This window comes from Budorcas taxicolor, chromosome 17, assembly GCF_023091745.1.
Source record: "Budorcas taxicolor isolate Tak-1 chromosome 17, Takin1.1, whole genome shotgun sequence".
Taxonomy (NCBI): Eukaryota; Metazoa; Chordata; class Mammalia; order Artiodactyla; family Bovidae; genus Budorcas; species Budorcas taxicolor.
The window spans coordinates 44,619,629-44,642,425 of record NC_068926.1 but is presented as its reverse complement, the minus strand read 5'-3'; the positions used below and the strand labels follow the sequence as shown (position 1 = coordinate 44,642,425).

General features: G+C 48.2%; 3 protein-coding genes across 4 annotated transcripts in view; 2 read left to right on the top strand and 1 right to left on the bottom strand.

Annotated features, from left to right (window-relative positions):
• POLE (DNA polymerase epsilon, catalytic subunit) overlaps positions 1-4,987 on the bottom strand; it is a 54,867-nt gene extending 49,880 nt beyond the window's left edge. The window contains exons 1-3 of the mRNA XM_052654834.1: positions 4,926-4,987; positions 817-958; positions 300-380 (exon numbers count right to left, since the gene is read on the bottom strand). Coding sequence (XP_052510794.1) covers positions 300-380; positions 817-958; positions 4,926-4,987 — 285 coding nt within the window. The remainder of the gene's footprint in view (positions 1-299; positions 381-816; positions 959-4,925) is intronic.
• Positions 4,988-5,163: 176 nt separating this feature from the next.
• Positions 5,164-15,334, top strand: PXMP2 (peroxisomal membrane protein 2). The gene is made up of 5 exons (XM_052654768.1): positions 5,164-5,453; positions 7,742-7,858; positions 9,360-9,522; positions 12,401-12,520; positions 14,999-15,334. The coding sequence occupies exons 1-5, from the start codon at positions 5,332-5,334 to the stop codon at positions 15,065-15,067; spliced, it is 591 nt and encodes a 196-aa protein (XP_052510728.1). The 5' UTR covers positions 5,164-5,331; the 3' UTR covers positions 15,068-15,334.
• Positions 15,335-17,504: 2,170 nt separating this feature from the next.
• The window catches only part of PGAM5 (PGAM family member 5, mitochondrial serine/threonine protein phosphatase), an 8,480-nt gene continuing 3,187 nt past the window's right edge, over positions 17,505-22,797 (top strand). The window contains exons 1-5 of one of the 2 annotated variants that reach the window (XM_052655185.1): positions 17,505-17,695; positions 19,980-20,158; positions 20,812-20,937; positions 21,024-21,112; positions 21,234-21,364. In XM_052655185.1, coding sequence (XP_052511145.1) covers positions 17,505-17,695; positions 19,980-20,158; positions 20,812-20,937; positions 21,024-21,112; positions 21,234-21,364 — 716 coding nt within the window. Of the gene's footprint in view, positions 17,696-19,979; positions 20,159-20,811; positions 20,938-21,023; positions 21,113-21,230; positions 21,365-22,797 lie in introns of both variants that reach the window. The other variant, XM_052655184.1, reaches the window with a different exon arrangement.

The window sequence follows — 22,797 nt, the reverse complement described above, 5'->3', positions numbered from 1 at the left end:
GAAGAGATGATACAACAGAAAATTAGACTTGCACATATCACAAGGGCAATAGTCTAAGAGACACAATACTGCTCATCTTTCAGTCTTCCTGAACTAGCTTCTCTTAGGACATCTTAAGTGGTGACTAGTCTGGCTCCATGGGGCCCATGTTCCTAAACAGCTTTGGGCAGCTGCCTGCTACAAGTCTCCCATAAACCCTCTCCTCACAGCTGCAGAGCTAAAAGGACATATATCATTTTGGGCCCAGTTATGCCTCATCACTGAGTGGTTTTTAGCTTCTTTGGGTTCAAGGGACTTACCTTAAATCTGCTCCCATCGTCTTGAATAAAGTAGTAATCCACAGCACTAACTAAGCGTTTATCTTCATCTAAAATCTCAGTCTGCAAGAGAGTCGGTCAACAAGAGCACAAGGTTTTCCTCTACAAACTACAAGAGCCTTTTCTTCCTTCTCTAGGAAACTGAGTACTTTAAAAACAAAATCTTTCTCTACCTTTACATAAACCCTACCAGACCCAGTCACAAGAATTATGTCATAACAGCGTCCAGATGGGAATGTCTCTGTCTCCTCATCTTTGAAAGCTTTATTTTTATGGGTAACAGGGATGCCTCCTCCCCTTTGTTATCCCAGTGACCTCTTAATGACCTGGAGAAGACCCCGAGAAGTTAAAGGGGAAGGCCGGAGAGCTGCAAACAATCCCATCTCTACCTGGATGGTCCACAACATGTTCCCACCAGGTGTCACCTGCTCTTCAGATAAGGGCTGTGCTGCCCTCCTGAATGGGAGAAGGAAGATGGAGGAAAAGCACAGGTGCTTACAGGGTGCATGTTGATGAGCCAGCCTGTCTTCTCACCAGGCTCCTTGAGTCTCTCAAAACCAAACCGCAGATCCATCTTATCTGTCCACTGACTGCGCTCCAGGCGCTTGAGTGCCGAGACAGAGGAAGAGGAGCCATCATCCCTGAGTGAAAAGAGGGAAATCCAGTCTCCACTGATCATGACACTCTACACCCGCAACCCTCAGTCCACCCAGTATAAGCATTTCTGATGTGACATGGTAGGAGCATCCCTGAAAAGTGCTCATTAAGAAAACAGGACTCATAGGAAAAATATGACTGGGACGTCATATTGTTTGATGTCCTACTCACGTCAAAACTTGTTTAACTATGTAACCAGAACACTAATAAAAACAACAATCTTGGCTGGACATGCTGCCTCATGGGGTAGTTAAAAAGGAAAATGCATCAAGTCCAGTATTGCAATCTTGAGCATTTATCCCAGACGAAAGAAAACTCAAGTTCACACAAAAAACTTGTATGTGCATATTCACTGCAACTTTGTTCATTATAGACAAGAAGTGGAAACAACCCAGATACTCTTCAACAGGTGAACAGTTAACCTGTGTTATATCCTTCTCATGGAATACAATTCATCAGTAACAAACTTATTGATACATGCAATAACCTAGAATGGTTTCAAGGGAATTAGCCTGAGTGAAAAAACCAACTCCCCCAAATAACATACTTTATTCCACTTATACAGAATTCTTTAGAGATTGAGAATGGATTAGCCATTAATAGGGGAAGGGAGATAGCTGTGGCTATAAAAAGGTAGCATAAGGCACCCCTGGGTTAGAACTGTTCTGTGGCCTGACCGTGGTGTTGGTCATGAATACAGAAAGTGCACCGAACTAAATCTACATAGACATAAACGAGTGTTCATACACTGCTGTATCATGTCAATTTCCTGGTTGTGACACTGTACTCTAGTTATGTCAGCTGTTACCAAGGGGGGAAACTAGGTTAAGGGATCTCTGTGTAATTTCTTACAACTGCTAAGAACCTACAATTATCTCAAAAAGCTTTCTCTATTTTTAAAATGATGGTACCCAAATTTATTATTAGTCTGTTTCTTGCAAAAAATGCAATTAACCATATTTGACCACACAGAATTTTCAGAACTTGGGTTTGATCCATGGTCCAGGAAGATCCCAGACGCCATGGAGCAACCAAGTTGGCACACCACAACGACGTGCTCTAGGGTCCGGGAGCCCATGTGCTGCAACTACTAAAGCCGGTGCACCCTAGAGCCCATATTCCCCAAGAGAAGCCACCACAGTGAGAAAGCCTGCTCACTGTAATTAGACAGTAGCCATGGCTCACTGGTTCTCTGCAAGTAGAGGAAAGCTCCTGCAGCAATGAAGACCCAGCACAGCCAATAAATAAGTAAATAAATAATTAAAAAAAAAAAAAAGAATGACCAAGTTGGACACCAGTTCTACAAAAATCAGTGGTGATGATTAAATCACGATACATATGATGTGCAGACAGAATTTTTTGTAGAGTGCGTGCTTGATAAATAGCATTTGTGATATTTATTGAAGACCAACAGAAACAGAAAAATACTCACTTTTTGTTGTCTTCAAGATAAAATTCTGTAACGTCAGTTATTTGAAATAACCTGAATGAACTAATTCACTTGTGTTTTCAAGTCATGTAATTTGAGTTGGAAAAATATTTACTGAACACTTTTCAAGGCACTCATATAACCATAGAGGTGGCTGCAGCACATCTGGGGAAGTGCATTTCGTGCTAGGAAAGTGAAACAAGGATGGCTGCAGTGTGTTAGGCTGCACAGTTCAGTGTCTGAGTACACAGAGACAGCAGTGTTCAATGCTAAGCCATTTTTCTTTTAGCTGGCTTATAAACACTGAAAGGCAGCTCTAATTTCTATACAGCAAAGTCAATAACCATGTTTCTACAGAGTTGTTTGCTTTAAATGCATAACACAAGCAGTAAGGTCCTGGCTTATGACTGTTGAGTACAGGAGAAAAAAGTGTAGCCTGCCACCTGAGATTGGAGGGAGGCACTGGTACAGGCACTCAGATAAAACTGTCTTCAAACAGAGCCAACAGGGCACATATCCGTGCCACACTCCAGCCAAGGGCTCTTTCCTTCTCTACTGAAGACTGTTTAATTCTACTCGATTCTGACCCCCTTGCCTAGGGAAAAACTGCAAATGAACCAATACAATCTCCACATTTTACTGATATTCTCCTGTTTACCAACTACATGTGAGCAAACTAGGGTTACAGAAATACCTGTTGTGGTAGAATAAATTGTACCTTAAAAGCATGATATATCTTCTGGGACACCTGAGTCTGGATGTTTGAAGAACCACATATGGATAAAAATGGGGATATAACATTGTTCAGTGTGAGAGGAACTATCTCAACTGACAAAGGAAATCACTTCCCAGCTTAGTTATATCTGCCTCAAACCTCGCAACCCTTTCTCTGCTTAGGGTTAAATAACCGTTTATACAGATTTTATCATAAACCTTAAATTAAGTACTTGACAAAGACTTTCAATCAACAGAACTATCCAAATCTATTTTGATTCCAGAGATTGGAATAATCCCAAATTGTTCACAATCTTTTAATTTCACAGGTGTGATACCATCTAAATAGAATACAATAATTATGGCTTATCCATCTTCAAAAGAGAATAATTACCATATTGGCATTCCAACTTAAAAAGCAAATGCTATTAATAGTTTCTTCTTTAAACTGCAGTTCTGAGATTCTGGCCCCTGTATATTTTGGGCTGAAGGCCTCTTTATTACTTAAGCCAACTATATTCTCCACTCCTCAAAAATGTACAGCTAAGAATCCATACCCCATGACTTTTTGTCTTAATGTAAATAAATGAGCTACTTTATTATAAATCAATAAGCAGAGAAAATATGTATGTGTCTAGAATGGTGCAGTCTAAGAAAGCTAAATATACAAAACAGAGACTAGTGAGACAAAAAAAAAGATCTGAACCAAGCCTGTGCAGAATTCATGTCTTTAATTACTGTAACATGATTAATTAGTTATTAATTTATAAACAGAGAATTTTGCTTAAGAAAACCTCCTTTGCCTGAAGATATTTCTTGGGTCACCTACACCTAAAGAACAGAATGACCTATTTCAAGATGAGGACCTTTATTTTTCACAAAAAATTATAGCCACCTGCTGTAGAGAATAATTGACAGCCCCCACACCAAAGATGTCTGTGTCCTAATCCAAGGAACCTCTTATATTACATGACCAAAAGGAGTTTGCAGGTGTGATGACTTTAGGTGTTTTGAGATGGGGATTACTTGGGTGGATCCACTGTAATCATAAGGTTCTTTATAAGAGCCAGAAATTAGAGACAGAGAGGAGAGTGAGGCTGGAAATGCGGCAGTGTTGTTTTTGAAAATAAAGGAAGGAGCCTCTACAAACTACAAAGGGCAAGAGAAGAGATTCTCCCCTAAAGCTTTCAGAACGAACAAAACCCTGTCACATCTTAATTTTAAGGGCTTTTGACCTTAGAACTAAGTCAGAAGCTGCTCCCTTTACTCCGCAGCCTCGCAGACAACGCGGTCAGGGCCGCCCCGACCACGCGAAGCAGTGGGGCTGGACCCGAGAGGCCAGAGCCTTGCGGCCCCACCGCCCTCACTCCAGCACAAGATGCGCCGACCGTGGGCCTGCGGCGCCGACCGGAGATTAGGCTGCAAGGCCTCCGCGCGCGCTCCTAGCATAACCGGACACCCTCAGCTACTACCCTGAGAACTCGTGGGCAGCGCATCAGCAGGAGCCAAGCTATGGCGCTTTCCTCCTCCCCGCCCCCGTCCTAGAGCCGCCCCTTCCCTGTTGCGCTGCCGAAGGGCCGCAGGCGGAGGACCTCGGACACGGCGCCAACAAAGAGACGGTGGGGACAGGGGGCAGCTTCGGAGAGCTGCCGGACTCTCAACCCGGAGCCCACGTCGGGCGGCCGAGTGGAGCGCCCCAGGCGCTCTCGCCGCTGCTCACGGACGACGCGCGCGCGCTAAGGAGGGGGCGCTCCTGCGCCGCCAGGCCGAAAGGAAGGTCCTTGGCGCCCGCCTGCCACCTGTCTCACCGGCTGGGCTCCCCGTCCGCGCCCGGCTCCGCGCGCAGTCGTCCAGTATTCCTCAGAACCATAGCGCTGCAGCCGCCGCCGCCACTTCCCTGTAGAAATTTGGCGCGCTTGTAATGACTCTCGCGAGAAGCCGGAAGCGCCCCACCGCCCAATCAGGAGGCTCGTCGCACCCCGCCCCAAAAAGCTCCAATCGCCGCCGGCGCCCGAGGGGGCGGTGGCCCGTTAGGGAGTCCGGGAAAAGTGCGCTGAGGTGCGCGTTGCGTATCCAGGGGTCTGTACCCGGCGGCACTGCGGGACGCGGCGGGGCGGGAAATGTCCGGCCGTCCCCGCCCCGCGCCCTGGGCCCAGAGCCTGACAAGCCAAGAGTGGGGTCTGTGCCCCCGGTGGGCGTGGACCGGGGAAGGCGATGGCGCCGGCGGCGTCGAAGCTGCGGGCGGAGGCTGGACTAGGGCCGCTCCCGCGGCGGGCGCTCTCCCAGTACCTGCGCCTTTTGCGGCTCTACCCAGTACTCACCAAAGCGACCACCAGGTCTGCGCAAAGAGGCGGAGGAGGGGACGGGACGGGGCCGGTGGGGGCGAGGCGGGGTGCGGGGGTGGGCGCGGCCCAGAGCTCTGTCGGCCGGTGACCCAGCCCCACAGGTACATCCATCCAACGTGGGGGTTTGAATGTGGAAGGAAAAATCCCTGTGTGTCAAAATGACCCTCCAGTTGCCTTAAATTAACCAGAACTTTTAGCACGTGCTGTTCTGTATATTTGGTTCCGAGCTGTGACTCGTAAACACCCTAAAATGTGGACCCAGGGACCAGACTAAAGGAGTGCCCGAGTTGAAGGACTTGCTGCAGACCTCGGGGCCTCCGGCCCCTCTGCCCCGGAGGTGGCGGTCGTCCGGGGTAAAAGGGGACTGGGGGAAACATCTGTCACCCGCTCGGCTCTGCGCAGGTTCTGCAGCTACCTTCCAGTTCGTTAGTACCTGCCCTTGTTTTGAGGCTAGGTTAGACTGGGGCTTCCCTGGTACCTGCTCTTGTTTTGAGTCCAGAATAGGCTGGGGATTCCCTGGTGGCTCAGTCGGTAAAGAGTCTGCCTACAATGCAAGAGACCCGGGTTCGATTCCTTTGTCGGGAAGAGCCCCTGAAGAAGGAAATGGCGGCCTATTCCAGTATTCTTGCCTGGGAAATCCCATGGACAGAGGAGCCTAGCGGGCTAGGGCTACAGGCCCTGGGGTCCTAAGAGTCGCACAGGACTTCCCGACTAAACCCACAACCACCACCGGATGGACTAAATGGGTTGAGGTGAACACTTTTAGAAAGGGCAAGGAAGGCTAGACCGGGTGGGAGGTGTTAAGACATGCTTCAGCAGCGTTGCATTTGGGAGAAAGCTGACACAGTGTCCCCCTTGCTGTGGTTAGGTGGGCCCTTTGATTTGGAGTACTAAACATTTTATGAGACATCCCCCTCTTCCTTTTAATTAATCCATTTTACAAGTTTGTCCCCTTTTATTAATACAGCCTTTCATACATGTGTACAGCTGCTTCCTGTCTGGGGAGCATTAGCGATGACTAAGACAAGTAGGTCCTGTCCCTACCCTCACGGATCTTGCGTTCTAGTAAAGAACTAGTCAAAAAGCAGATAAATGTATAACACAGATAAAGTGGTCAGGGAAGTTTTATTTGAGGAGGTGACACTTAAATAGAAGCCTGAAGAAGGAACAGGCTGTACAAAACAGGGAATCAGAGGTTAGAGGGCACAGCAGGAGCAAAGGTCCTGAGGGAGGAGCAATCTAATAGTGGTGGAGTGGAAGATGGGCCTGTGTTCCTGGAGAAAATGAACAACAGCCAAGGGAGAGGATGAGGAAGAAGTAGTGAAAGATCAGATCAAGAGGCTCCTTGTCTCGTCCAAGAATTTTGGACTTTATAGCTTAGAAAGCTTCTCAGAATGCAGATATAGACCAATTATTGAGCAGCTGGGCCCATCTCCATCTTTCTATTTGAAAGTTTTATTGTGATGATTGTAGATTTACATGTGCGCGTGTGCTAAGTTGCTTCAGTCACGTCTGACTCTGCGACCCTGTGGACTGTAGCCCACCCGGCTCCTCTGTCCATGGTACTCTCCAGGCAAGAATAACTGGAGTGGGTTGCCAGTCCCTCCTCCTGGAGATTTTCCCAATCCAGGGATCGAACCCGTGTCTCTTGCGTCTCCTGCATGGCAAGTTCTTCACCACTTGGGAAGCCCCAGATTCACATGTAGTTGTAAGAAACAATACAGGGAGATCCCTAGTATACTTGCCCCAATTTCCCCCATTGGCAACATTCTGTAAAACTGTAGTATCACAACCAGGACACTGCATAGATAGCAGACCATAGGACTTATTCAGATTTCCCCAGCTTTTCTTGTACTCTTCCGTGACTGTAGGTGTTAAGATCTATGCAGTTTTGTCACATGTATAGGTTTGTGTGTCTACCACCGGAGTCAAAATATAGAAAATTTTCTTCATAAGGATCCCTCGCGTTGCTTTTATAACTACACAGGGTAACTTTTTCTAAAATTATAGGATATCATCACAATCCAGATATGACACTTATACAACCCACCGATTGGAAATCTTACCATGCTTCTGTGTGTGTATTAAGTTCTGCCGTCTCCACCTTTTCATGCAGGGAACTTACATTTCACTGCTCTGATAAGGGTTCATCTCCACCCATCCCCAGCATGTTCTTCGAACCACTGGGCTAATTATGTGCAGGAATAGATGCGCTCCCCGCCCCGCGCCCCCAGCCCCGGTAGTTCACTTCTGTGTTCTGAATACCCCTCTCTCCACAGTGGCATTTTGTCAGCACTTGGGAACTTCCTGGCACAGTTGATTGAGAAGAAGCAGAAAAAAGAAAACTGCTCTCAAAAGCTAGATGTCAGCGGGCCTCTCAGATATGCTATCTATGGGTGAGTTCCATAAAGGGACTGATTTACTCAGTAGCAGGCTAAGTGCGACAAAGCTAGGATATCAACACCTGGAATTACCTAATTCAGAAAAGTAATTTTTAAAAAAGCATTGAAGTCATCATGGGAGAAAAATCAGAATGATGGATAACGTTAGCTTCACTTGTTTTGTAGTTTTATTTGGTTTTTATTTTGAATTGCATGGGTGAGGGTAACCATGGTAATTGAGCTGAGAGGCCTGAGGGCACCTAAACCTGAAATCAGGACCCAAAAGACTCTGAAAGAGGAAAGCAGACTCAAATATGACCAGTTAGTTTCTGTTGTTAAATTCAGAGCATAACCATTCAGAAAAGAAATCCTTAGGTATCCTGAAAATTGTCGTTTCTGAACTACTTTTTAAATCACAAAAGCACAGAGATTCAGAAGTTTTATCTATTAAATCCACCCCGAGTTCTCTGGCCAACAACAGTGTTTGTATAGATGGATTTTTAGAAATCTTTTGCAATAAGATTGATTTTTTTTCAATTCAAAATTTGCAAATAACATTTTTTGTATTGTAAGCATGCTTACTTGAGTCATCACAGCTTTTCCCATATGTATTTAAAGTCCTAATCCCTCCAAAGAGGGGGTGATAATCCTTCCACCTGGGAGTGATTCTGATCCATTCCCCTTATCCAGTCACAGTTTTCCATCCTCAAGACTTCCTGTTTCTCTTCCTCCTGAGAAGCCCTGCTCTGGGCCAGTTAACATTCTCTGAAAGGGTGGAGAAAGACAAGGGAAAACCATTTTTTTAAAGGCTTGGCACTGTGGAGCTAGAAGGCCCCTGGGCCCCTGCTCATCTTTTGATTCTGGATTTCATGGAATCTCAGATCTGTTGATCCAGTAGACATGGTGGCAGGGTTCAGTTTTCTTCCTGTGCTGTTTGAAATGAAAAATAATACAGACAAGCCAGCGCACAGCACCAGGTCTCAGCCCTGATAATGATCGGAGAGAGTTTGATAAAAAGCTCTGACACCTGGGATGCTTCTGTTTATTTACCGAGCACCTCTGAGCCAGGCCATGTTCCAGACAGAGCAGTGAACAGACAGACATGATCCTGCCTTGTGGTGTTTACCTTCTAAGGGTGAAGAGAGGGCACTGTATAAACAAATAAGACCATGACATCCAGTGATAAATGCTTTGAAGAAAATGGACAGGGCCTGGAATAGAGAGTGGCTGGGATAGTGCTAGGTTCATTATTCAGGACCATTGGAAGGCACTCTCTGAGCCAACAATGTTGAGAAGGAGCCAGCCATGTGATGACAAGGGGGTGCAAAGCAGGAACAAGTCTGGGTCTGTCAGAGGCAAAAATGAATGCCTGGAGCAGATGCATTGAAAGCATGTTTTCTAGAAGGGCCACACAGACCTCTGTGGTCAGTGCTGAGGGACTCCAGGGAGGCAGGTTTTAGGATCTGGGGTTTGAGGGTGAAGGGTGTGTCCAACTCACCCCCACCGCGGGCCTCAGGTTTTTTTTTACAGGGCCGCTGGGTCACTTCTTCTACCTCTTGATGGAGCGCTGGATCCCTTCCGATGTCCCCTTGGCAGGCATCAAGAGGCTCCTCCTGGACCGCCTTCTCTTCGCACCTGCCTTCCTGTCTTTGTTCTTCCTTGTCATGAACTTCCTGGAGGTTGGTCTCTAGCACTCATGCACGCCAGCTGTTCGTTGGCATAAGGATGCTGTGGTTGGAATTCAGAAGGTCTCTGAACTTTTCACTCAAGTTGAAGTTTCACATTGTCCTCTATGAAATATCAGAAGCAAAGCACAGCCGTATTAGCAGTACCTGTTGGCCTGATGTAAGCGTCCGAGGTAGACGGCTGTCACACATCCATTGTCACAGTTACCCCGGAGTATCGTTTATGCTCATCACTCCTGACACCTTTCGGCAGGTCTTATCACTGAATGTGTAGGCGAAGAAGCACATATACTGGTTTATAAGAATGTTTTCTGAATGTTTCGATAGCTGTTCAGTTCAGTTCAGTCGTTCAGTTGTGTCCGACTCTTTGCAACCCCATGTGCTCAGCATGCCAGGCCTCCCTGTCTGTCACCAACTCCCATACTTCAGTATAACTGATTTCTTTGTACTCCCATATATTTTATGCATTTCAAAACATTCTGGGAAGTGCACCAGACACCAGAGGGGTCCATGGACCTTGCAGAACCCTGTGCTCACTCGGGGTGTGGACATCACAAGTGCTCTGAAGAGGTTAACTTAACTTAACATTGCAATGGAAAACTTGAGAGGTGTGTTCACCCAACCTCATTCCCACTACCTACCACCCTCACCATCTCCTTTCTGTCCTCTGTGTGCTGAGATGTGTCATGTTCTGCCCTGGAAGTAATTTATTTCAACCAATCACAGCAAGTAAACACTTCTCACTTGGGTTTTATTTTGAAACCACATCTCAAGTTCTTGTTAGTAAGGAGAACACCCATTGCTGTCTAAAGTGACCCTGGTGAGAGGTAGGAAAGATGTTTAAACTTCCCTGTGATTCCTAATAAGTCCCTGATAGTAAAAGAAATATCTGGGAAGTCCTTAGGAAATCAGATAGGAGAAAGTGAAAGGGTGCTTATGTTAGGATTGAGGGTACCACAGCAGTTTCTCCCTATTTTTTCCTTCCAAATAGGAAGTGAGTATATTTTCATTAAAAAATAAATACCCTGCATGGATAAGGCAATGTTATCAAGGCACATAAAGTTCCCACCACATAATGACACGTGTGGGACCACACTCTCCATACGGCACACACACTACAAGCTGCTTCCACATTTGACATTCTGTGATCCAGACATTGTGTTACAAACCATATGCCTGTCTGTGTTGTATAGGGATTCCTTCATGGTCAATTACTAGAATTATTATCCAAAAAGGCTGTCCTTGTCTATCCTCCCTATAGTGGTGCAGAATGATAGCATCAGCTGACATCTGTTGAGCACTGAGCTCTGCATCCAGTGCTTCAGGTCTTTGAGCCTAATATCAATCCACCTGACAACTGAGGAAGCTGAGGCCTTCAGTTATTTACGGGGTAAACACTGGCCTAAGGTGCTGTAACTGTGTCTGTCATTGAGTTAGGATTCAGATGCAAGTTTTGTGATCCCAGAGACCTCTAAACTCTTGTTGCGGAGCACAAGCTGTAGGCACGCAGGTTCAGTGGTTGCAGCTCTCTGGCTCTAGAATGTGGGCTCAGTAGTAGTGGCGCCAGGCTCAGTTGCTGTGCAGCATGTGGGAGCTTCCTGGACCAGGGATCAAACCCGTGTCCGCTGCACCGGGAGGCAGATTCTTAACCACTGCCCAACCAGGGAAGTCAGGTGAAAAATATTTTCTGTATCTTTATGAGGTTGGGTATCTTTTTATATGCTTATCTGTATTTCTTCCACTAACTCTGCTCATTTTCTCTTAGAATGTTTGCATTTTTTCTTATTTGTATGTTTGTACATATTAAGGATATCCATCCTTTGCCAAATAAAAGTTACAGATATTTTCCCCATTTTTAGATGTTTAACTTCATAAAAATGTTTGCGTAAGTTATATAAAGTATCTTATAGTGTCTTTCTCCATACAAAAGCTTAAAAAGTCATGTATTCAAATCTTCTAGTTTTTTCCTTCATAGGCTTCCTTAAAGGAAGATACTAGAAATATTTTCCAATATTTTCCTCTTCTACTCTTATGATTTTATTTTGTACATTTTGATAGGCCCAAAGATAATAGGAATATTTTCCTATGCTTTCCTGTAGTATTATGTGTTTGTTTTTAATATAGCGTGAGATATACTTTGGTCTGTGGGCCTCCTGAGTGGCTCAGCGGTAAAGAATCCGCCTGCCAATGCAGGAGGTGTGGATTCAGCCCTGGGTGGGGAAGATCCCCTGGAGGAGGAAATGGCAACCCATTCCAGTATTCTTGCCTGGGAAGTCCCATGGACAGAGGAGCCTGGTGGGCTACAGTCCATGGAGTCTCAACGCACCTTAACGATGAAACCACCACTGCCGCCAGCAGACTTTTTAATTGCCCTAACTGTACAGAATTTTAAAAATCTCTAGTAAAGCAAGCCTTCCTTTCTTACTCTTTTTGAAGATGGGTATTCTTATGCATCTATCCTTCCAGGTGACATTTAGAATCATTTATTGGAGTCTATTTTTTAAAAAGAACTCCTGACAAGTTTTGCTAGGAAATGCATCAACTTTGGAGGTTATTCTGGAAAGAACTGACAGCTGAGCCATCAGCAGCTGCAATTCTGGTGCCCAGGCCAGCAGTGTGAATCACACCATCATCAGCTCAGCTCTCAGGGGTCGTGGGCAAAGGTCACACACAATGAGAGCACTGTTTCGATGATCTTCCTACTAGATTGTTAGTTCATCCGGCTGTATCACTGATCAAGCACACGCATGTGCTATGTCCATATAAATGGAATAAAACATGCACTTTTAAAGAAATCATTGAGTTAGGCTTTGGGGTCCTTCACCTTGAAGACCAGTATTGCTCACAGTCTGCGTTTTCCCCCCCTTTGCAGGGGCAGGACACCGCCGCTTTCACTGCCAAGATGAAGAGCGGGTTCTGGCCGGCGCTGCGGATGAACTGGCGAGTGTGGACACCTGTGCAGTTTATTAACATCAACTATATCCCTGTGCAGGTGAGGCCAGCCAGGTGCCAGCGTGGAGCCACACAGGGCTTCAAGCTTCCCTAGAGCCCAGCCTTTTTCCCGAGCCTTGGGTCATCCCAGGTTCTGGATTCCTCCCGAGGCTTTTCTCTCTGCTCTGAGTTGCTACCATTACTGGATTTGAGGAGGCAAAGTGACATAGGGGGGCCCAAGCTGGGTCCACGCTGTGCCCCTTCATCCCAGGCTGTGCTCAGCTTTCTAGGGTTGGATGCCCACCCCCACCCCCCACCTCCCACCTCCAAGGCTTTACAGATTGCAGCCAAGGCAGCCTCACTCGCAGGGACGTCAGAGCCAAACCTGAGTGAGGCGGGGGGCCTCTGAGTGGTAAGGGGCAGAGTGTCTGGGTGTGAACCAATTCACTGACCTCTGGCCGCCGGCTCTAGGCAGGCAGCTGAGGGGCCACCCTCTGGTTGGTTGAAGGCCCTGCCATTGTCCACTGTCTTCACACCCAGTATAGCTCACCTGTGACTGGGTCCCAAGACCACTGCCAGGTGTATGGGCTCATGGCTGAGATTGACTAGGGCCACGCAAAAGGGATGTACAACTGGATCCTGGGAAGCCACTGCAGGCACTCCATGCTCCCTGCCCTGAGGGCTACTGGGAGCAAGCGATCATTTACCCACAGAATCAGCCACGGCAATATTTCTGCCCAGGGTTTTACTTGGGGCTGACACATGGACATTGCTGCCTGCACCAGACTTCCAGACCCCGGGGAGAAGAGCAAGCACTCAGCTTCAAGCACACTGATTTTGTAGGCACTCTAGGCCCAGAGAGCCATTCTCATCAGTTGGAGAAAGGTGGGAACCCACATCCAAGTTCCCAGACACCAACTCTCAAACAGGCCTTTCCAGAAATTCCCAGGCCTCAGCCTGATGTGTTACCATTTTTCTGCACACTATTTAAGTAATCTACCTGAAATTAGCTCATAAAAGCTGGTTTCCACCCTGCTTTAGATAGAGGAAAGAGACCCGGGGCAAGAGCCCCCTTGGGAAAGAGCTACCTTGAAAGGGTAGGAGAGGGGAGAAGGGAGGGCTTGGTAATCACACACCACACACACCAAGGATAGCAGAAAACCAGAGGCAGTGATGAACAGCAGTAGCTGATGTTGCTGGAAGTTAAAAATCACTAAGTCTCCATTACCTTAAATGACCTTTCCAAGAGCAATTTCAGTGGCTTCGTTGGGGCTGAAGCCAGACTGTTGAGGCTGAGTGGGTGAAAAAGTAGAAGATAAACTACAAAGTCTAACTACAAGTTTGTGAAGCATAGGGAGAAAACAGTAGTTAGCAGTGGTCCAGGAAAGGAGAAGGTTTGGCAGCTAGAAGAGTGGCCATGTGACAGGCACGTGGCGCCCCAGGCGCCCCAGTGAGAGGGGTGGGGATGGGAGTGGCACATAAGCAGAGAGACACTTCTTCCCGTTGAGCAGAGGAGAGGAGGTCACTGTTGACTGGGGACCCCCGGCCACACCTTGTGTTTCCTCTAGGAGGGAGGCAGGTAGGGCAGGGGAGGCTGATGGGTGTTTTGAGCGGAATAAAGTAGTGGTCGCCTTGGCATTGTGAAAGATAGGAGAGGAGGCTGATTGGAGATGGGGGAGCCAGCAGAGGGTAAAGACCCTTTTGTGCAGGGGCCTGGGGCAGGTGAGAAGCAGGGAGGATTGGGGTTTTTCAACGGAGTACAACTGAGAAACAGGAAGGGAAGAAAACCAGGGATATGGACCATATGCCTTCTCTAAGGCATACAGAGAATGAAATAAAGACATGAGAAAACAGAATGGCTGAGGATGTGGCAGGGCCTGTGGATGAGGGTAGAGAGGCTGGAAAATAGAATCCTTCTAAGTAGCTTAGGGGAAGCACTGCAAGCTTGGGGTCAGAGAGCTCCCTAAAAGGTGGTTGCAGGTGAGTGCTTAAGTGGCAGGGAGTTTATTCAACACATATGTATTGAGCACCTGCTGTATGCCCTGTGGCTGTAGACTCTGGGCTGGAGTGATTAATGAGATAGGCGATTGCTACTTTCCTGGAGCTTATGTGCAGGGGAAACTCAGTAATTGACTAAAGGTGGTTTTAGGTGGGAGTACCTCTGTCAGATCATTGAAGCAGATAGTGGCAACAGGATGGGTCTGAGTGAACTGGTCATGGAATTGTCAGGGAAGAGCTGGGTGAAGCTACCCACATGATGTCTGGTCCTGGGGTGAGAGGGGCCTACTAGGAGCTGAAGTGATCAGTGAAGGAGTGTTTTCCCTACTGTCCAGTTAACATCATCAGGCAGGGGGACTGTCCTCCTCACCTCTCTCTGCTGGAGCCCAGGCATAGTGCCTCACGCAAAGTAAAGACTCAGTAAATCCAACAGTGGGTAGATGGGCTGACCAGTGGATGAGCACTGTCCTGGGGGCCTCTTACTTGATGAATGTGCCCAGGGCCTTCACCTTCTTACCTTACCATCTGTTCTCTCTGGCAGTTCCGGGTGCTTTTTGCAAACTTGGTGGCTCTGTTCTGGTACGCCTACTTGGCCTCTCTGGGGAAGTGAAGATGACCTGGAGAAGGTGTCAGACACACTGATGACTAGGGTGGGGTGAGAGAACAGAAATAAGCCAGCCGGGCTCTAGATCATGAGATTCAAGATGACTCGAACATGATGGATGGAGAAACAGAAATCTCTTAATGTCAGAATCATGTTTTAAAAAGGCAATCGCTGTCCTCAGGTGGTGCTGCCCTAGAAACTTAAATATAGCAGAGATGATTTCACCTGTCACCCTGGATTGAATTAGGATCACAATAAACTATAATGTAGCATTTTCAGTGGTGATTTTAATTTTTCAGAATAATTGCTGTTGCTTTGATAGAAATGAGTGACCAGAGGACTGCTCTTGGAATTTTTTAAATGTTTAAAAATTTGTGGTAAAATATATCACAATACAGCTGTTTAGCTACTTGGCCCTATAGGGCAAGGGCCCCTTAGACCAAGACTTTCCCTGACCTTCTGAGAGGCCCTATATACCACCCTTTCCACTGGCTCTACTCTCCTGTTGCTCATTTACATTAGCCCTCCTTCCCTGCTTTTTCATTCTCAGAACATTCTTTCCTGATAGTCTCCCATCCTTATTTCATGGATACAATATCCCTTGGGATCTCAGTTGTATATATTTTAAAGTTTTCTTCTGTCTTGTGCGCTGTTTTCTGTTTTCACAGGGTTCTTTTCGTTTTTTTTTCTTCTATCTGATCTTTGTTGTTGTTCAGTCACTAACTCATGTCCAACTCTGCGACCCCATGAACTGCAACATGCCAGCCTTCCCCGTCCTTACTGTCTACTGCAGTTTGCTCAAATTTATGTCCATCGAGTCGGTGAGGCCATCCAACCATCTCATCCTCTGTCCTCTCTTCTCCTTTTGCCTTCAGTCTTTCCCAGCATTAGGGTCTTTTTCAATGAGCTGTCTCTATCCAGTCATTCCAATGAATATTCAGGGTTGATTTGATCTTTGTTTTACCCTATCAGGATTACCTGAAATGTCTGTAAATACTTGGATGTGTATCATTGTTAAAAGAATCAAAGCCACTCAGACATTCTTTGGAAGATTGTGTACATGGGTTGCACTTGTGACACCGTACTTGGCGGTGGGCTGGCCAACCAGGGACCCAGTTTTGTTGGGGCTAGTACCTGTAACTCATCGGCTCTTCCAGACTCACAGGACTGGATGAGCTTGATTCTTGGCTTCCCTCAGTGAAGGCAATTAATATTCCATCTTCTCAGATCAGTAACAATCTGATTTCCTGCTTTCAAAATTTTGTCAGCTGACCTCTTTGCTTGGTTTCCTCTGTGAATTCAAGTACATCTTTTTGAATTTGTCCTTTAAAAAAAAAATTTTTTTTTTGCTATCATTTTTCATAAGTGACCTTCTGGAAGAAGACATAAATGTATGGGTTTAAGACACAATGTTTATGCAGAGGTCTGGGTATTTCTGTGGAATACGTTCATTCTTCAAAATCCAGAGTGACTTTAAAATGTAAGTCAGATCACTTCCCCATTTAAGTCTGCCAAGATGATCCAGCAGTTCCATTTAGTTGTATACACCCAGGAGAACAGAAAGCAGGGACTTGAAGAGACGTTTGTATGCCATGTTCACAGCAGCATTATTCTCAATAGCTAAAATGGGGAAACAACCCAAATGTCCATTGATGAATATTATTCACCCTTAAAAAGGAAGGACATTCTGACAGATGACTCGGATGAACCTTGAGGACATTGTTAAGTGGCATAATCCAGCTCCAAAGGACAAATACTGTTTGACTATTTCTTTGGGATTTCTGGAGCAGTCGAACTGAGACAGGAACCAGGATGGTGGATGCCAAGGGCTGAGGGAAGCGGGTGAGGAGTTTAGTGTTTTAACAGGCACAGAATTTTCGTTAGGGACGATGAGAAACTTCTGGAGATGGATGCTGGTGATACTCGCACAACAAAGAGAACGTGCTTAATCCCTGAGCTGTACACCTAAAAGCGGTTATGTTGGTAAATTCTGCAATATGTGTATTTTGCCACCGTAAAAACAAAGCAACCAGCAAACCCTGCTGGAGTTTCCTAGTTCATCTGAACCAGAACCTCAAGTTATCCGAGGGTTCCCCCTGGGCTCTTTCCACAGATGCAGGTATAAGTACTCGGGTCGGGCCCCTGCCCAGACGGCTCAACCGGGGCGCCATCTGAGCCCTCGCTCAACGGCAGAAACGACTCGCACAGCAGGCCTCCGGCAGCAGGTCGACCAAAGGTCTCAGAACCACTGCCTACCACCCGGCTCCGCCTTTATCCCCGGAAGTCACGGCGGCGAACGCGGCGGCTCCCGCGAAGCCAGTCGGCCGGAAGCGTACGCCCAACGAAGCGTACGCCCAACGAAGCGTGTCCCTCGCCGCACGCCGTCCACACCCGAGCGCGCCTGCGCGGAGCCCGCGTGGGGTCGACGCGGGACTTGACCGGCATGGCGTTCCGGCAGGCGCTACAGCTGGCGGCCTGCGGCCTGGCCGGAGGCTCGGCCGCGGTGCTCTTCTCGGCAGTGGCGGTGGGGAAGCCCCGCGCGGGCGGGGACGCGGAGCCGCGCGTGGTCGAGCCCCCGGCGTGGGCGGGGGCCGCGCGCCCCGGGCCCGGCGTCTGGGACCCCAACTGGGACAGGTGCGGGGCCAGCGGCGGTAGCCCTTCCCGGGCGCTAGCCGTCCCGTCTGGTCGGTGTGGTGGGTCCCACGGAGGGGCGGTCGGGGCAGGTTTGCGTGCTGGCTTCTCTTTCGGTTCTGGCCGCGAGGCTGGCTGCGGACATGAGGCGTCCCTCGACCCCTCTTCTGAGCGCCAGTTTCCTTGTCTGCCCAGGGGGTCGTTTTGAGGAAGGAGTACTGAGATGCCCGGAGTGGTCGTTTTCAGTCCTAAACGGAGGGGTTGGACCTTTCATAGGGCTCTCGTCCTTGTTTCTGTCTCTCAACTCATGAATATTCAGATTGGGTGACGGCATGCTAATCCCATATTTGGGATACTGCCGAGAGGGTCAGGTGGAGGTGGGTTCTGGAAGGGGCCTCTGCGAGGAGGCCGCGCAGGGACAGGGCCAGCTGACATGAGGTCCAGGAGCATGAGGTCCAGGGGTCCCAGGCACCCCGGCCACGGGCTGTCAGTATTTTTATCGAGCACTTGGAAATGGTGGGTTCTGTAATCCGGAAGCAGTTTTTAGCCTTACTTAATGTTAACTTAAATTTAAAAACCAAAGCAGTGCAGATCTTAAAATACTGTATTGAAACGATAGTATTTTTGATATGCTGGAGTGAATAAAGTGAGTTACTGAAATTTCCTGTTTCTTCCTACTTTGTAAATGTGGCTACTTGGAAATTTTAAATAATATACGTTGTCGGTGTTCTATTTCTATTGGATGGCACTGCTCTGGGTTGTGGGATGGTTTACCCAGTCCCAGCTCTTTCCTACTTAACACTTTGAGTGTGGGGCACAGAACTAATATTTATTGTTAGCCTCATTGTATAGACAACTTCAGAGGTATTCTTTTTAACCTTTAATTTTTAAAGATAAATTCATTTTAAAATAGTCTTCTAGTTACAGAAAAATTGCAAAGACAATAGAGTTCCTGTTTTGTTAGAGTTCCGCACCTAACTTGCTCTGTTGTTAACACCTTCCTCTAACATAGGGTATTTGTTACAATCAGTGAACCAGTGTAGGTACAATATTATTAACTGATGTCCATACTTTTGAGATTTCCTCAGTTTTTACTTGTAGTCCATTGTCTCTCCCAGGATCCTAAATTACAATCAGGCTTTGACAGTTTTTCAAACTTAACTTGTGATGAACTTGACAGTTCTGAAGAGTGCTGATCAGGTATTTTGTAGAATGTCCTTCAGTTGGGATTTGTCTGTTTTCTCATGATTAGGCTGGGGTCATATTCCCTTTTAAACATCAGTACGGTCTTCTTAATTTCTTGTGCCTTTCCAAAGAAACGGTCCCTCTGAGGTTAAAGAACTTGAGGGAGAGCCAGACTTCAGCTTTGTTTGAGGCTGACATGCTATATTTGCTTGCCAAGTCTAGATTTATGAGGGAGTAAGGAGAGTGGTATCCTGCATCTGTGCCTGTGGTACCAGAGGTTTTTTCTGGCTGAGCCCCAGCTCCCTCATGACTGCTAGTGTGGCATCTCAGCCTGTTATGTTACAGGTACCCCAGGTTCACATGGCCCAAGCAGAACCCTTGAATTCACCATGACTTCCCTCAAAACTTGTTCTTCCAGCACTGTCTCAGCAGAGTACATTTTTTCCCAGCTCTGCCAGTCTCACAGACACTTAACTTCTACTGACTTCTGGTCCATGAGCTAACAGAGCCTGTCTTCACCAGACATCGTTTCTCAGCATCTTTGCTACTGCTGTGCCCTCCCAGCCACAACCCCCCGATCAGCCCTTTCCCAGCACCCAGCAGGGCCAACCAGGGGGATTCCCGTGATACTGGGAACATTCTTCTCGCTGTCCGGTGTGATGGCCACTCTCCCACTTGCTGCTGAGCTTTGAAAATGTGCTTTGTGTGATTGAGGAAATGGGAGTTTTAATTGTACTTAATTTTTATGATTTTGAGTGTAAGTAGCCACACAGTCAATGGCTGCTAAGGGGCAGCACAGCATCCCTGTCAGCGAGGCTGCCTGGTGGGCATGTCCTACCTGTCCTCCCACAGCCTCTCCTTCCTCTTCTCTGTGTCACTGGTCCCCTTGCTGTGACTGTCTCCTCACAAGGACATGACAGCACGGAGGCTTTGCTTATCTGTCTGTCCACCATCCAGCCACCCAGGGCAGGCCTAGCACCGAAAACAGAGGGCGTTGGCTCCTCTCCTACACCTCCCAACACAGGAAGCCCCTCTGTCAGAAAGACTAGGGGTGACTTGTGAGCAGGGGCCCAGAGCACGCTGTCTTGTGTTTCAACGTCAGGAGAGAACCGCTGTCCCTGGTCAACCTGCGGAAGAGGAACCTAGAGCCTGGAGAAGAGGAGCTGACGTCCAGGCTGGACCACTGCAAGGCCAAGGCCACACGGCACATCTTCCTCATCAGGCACTCGCAGTACCACGTGGATGCCTCCCTGGAGAAGGACCGCACGCTGACGCCCCTAGGTATGTGGCTGGGCTGTCTGCTGATCCTCTCGGCAGGCCTCCTTGGGCCTGTGTCAGGTGTTCTTGGCCCAGATGTGAGCTTTGTCATTAATAGTAACAATCAGCTTATTCTGACTCAAGACAGACTTTGAAAACGTCCTTGACCTTTTTTTAAATAAGTTTTTTAAAATGTATTCATTTTTGGCTGTGCTGGGTCTTTGTTGCTGTGAAGCTTTTCTCTAGTTGTGAGCGGCGGCTAGTCTTCATTACGTTGCATAGGCTTCTCATTGTAGTGGTTTCTCTTGTTGAGCATGGGCTCAGTAGTTGTGGTGCACAGGCTGAGTTGCTTTGCAGCATATAGGATCTTCCTGGACTAGGGATCAAATCCATGTCCCCTGCATTGGCAGGTGGATTCTTATCCACTGTGCCACCAGGGAAGTCTTTGTGGCCATTGGTTTTGATGCTTTTTCTGTATGGGGCTGGGGGTGGCTGGTCTGTCTCACTGACTTTACCAGTTGAAAGCCTGACCTCTTCCTTAAGCCTGAGACCCGGGAGGGGCTGCCCGTCTTGTTCCCCAGCCCTAATGGTGCTTGGTAAGGACTGAAGTATTTGTGAAGTAGAAACAAGCAGGGACTCCCACCACCTGTAATTCTCCAGTGTATTCCACCTTCAAGGTCGTGAGCAGGCTGAACTAACTGGTCTCCGACTTGCAAGCTTGGGGTTGAAGTTTAATAAAATAGTCCATTCCTCCATGACCCGTGCGGTAGAAACCACTGACATCATCAGCAAACACCTGCCAGGTGAGTGCCAGGCACCCTAGGTGCCCAGCAGCAGGGAGGGAGGGGCAGCTGCTCCTAAAGGGGCTGAATCCTGTGCTTCTCTGCAGGCGTCTGCAAGGTCAGCACAGACCTGCTGAGGGAAGGCGCCCCCATCGAGCCTGACCCCCCCGTGTCTCACTGGAAGCCGGAGGCTGTGGTAAAAACACTCCCCCTGGGGCAGCCTCCTGTGGGGAGCAGCCTCCACTCTGCCCTTGGGCTCCTGGTGGCAGCGGGGCCCACACTGCCATACGCACGATTCCTTCTTCTGCCCCTAGCAGTATTATGAAGATGGAGCGCGGATCGAGGCCGCCTTCCGGAACTACATCCACCGGGCGGACGCCAAGCAGCAGGAGGACAGCTATGAGATCTTCATCTGCCACGCCAATGTCATTCGCTACATCGTGTGCCGGTGAGGGGTCCTGCCGGATGCCCTTGGCCCTACTTCCCCTCCTGCCAGCCTATGCCCACAGTGTGTCTCCTCCAGGTCCAGCTGGTGGTCTGGTAGAATGGCTTTCAGTCCAGTTTTCTCATGACTGTGTGTTTTTGGTGGGAACAGACCAGACCAAATGCCCTCCGTTGGCAGTCTTTCCCGGGCGATGTTGTGGTTGCTTGGTTCAGGCGCTATGCACCGGCTGCTCACACTGCAAAGTCACATTTTATACGCCAACATCCCATTTCCCTGACATGCAGTGACTGGTTTAGCACCTGTTGCTGGTTCTTGCTGCCGTGGTTACTCGATGTTTGCCTCATAGTTTCGTGTTTCCCTTAGCTTATTAACTGGAAATTTTTTGCAGTTATGGGCTCATGGACCTGTTTGTGCAGGATTATAACCTGTGGGCGTATTAGTCACTTCCCTGCTCCAGCTGAACCAGGGTACGAAGTCGGGAGCTTCTCCAGGGGCTCCTGTGTCACTGGAGCCAGCCAACCACTTCCCTATGTCCTGGCCCCACCAAGTTCCAGGCCTTTGCAGTGATGCCTGCCCTGAGCCACATCCGTGAGTCACAGAGGGCCTGGACCTGGAAAGGCCAGCAGGGTGCTCATGTATTTGACCAAATCCCACATAGAGCAAGATGTGAAATAACTATAACCCTGTCTCCCCCGGATCCATTAGAAGCTGTTTGGCAGGTGCTTCAGGAGCAAAGGGGATCCTCCTCCTCACATGGGCCCATTTGTCCAGACATCACACACGGCTCCAGGCGAGAAGCGCCATGCTGGGAGAGCAGGTTCCAGGCGAGGTCGAGTGCTGCTGGGAGGAACGGCTGGGCTGCAGGCTTGTAGCCTGAGCCTGTGTGCTGCTTTTAACACGCAGAAGCCAGCTGCCTGAGCTTTGACTTCTGGGCTGTGTAAAACACACATCCTTCCATATCCCAGGACAGCACTGACCCAGCATCACTGGGAGGCGAACCCAGTGCTGAAAATGGGCCAGAAATGACTGGGCTTGGAGCAGTGATACCTGTGCTGCCGGGAGCCAGGGCCTCTGCCCCAGGAAATGGGAGGGCAACCTGCCCCCTAACTTAGGACAGTTTTTTAAAGTGGTGAGTGTGACGTTGAGACTTTAAAAAGCAGTGTGTAGGTAGTTACTCCTTCAAGTCGGCAAAACTCTTGACAGAGTAGTGGTGAGACAAGCCACAGGGCTGCCACTTGTCGACCCCAAAGTTCTAGGGCAGGAAGAGTGTCTGGTGACATGGACAGAGGCTGTAGTCATGCTGGGCTCTTCAGCAAATACTAACTGTGCCTCAAAAGCACTTTTAAGAGCATGAAAATGCTCCAGGGGTCATGGTTGCACCTGCTGCACCATCTGGCTGCCCTCTGCCCCCTTCTGTTTACACTGGGAAAGCAGGT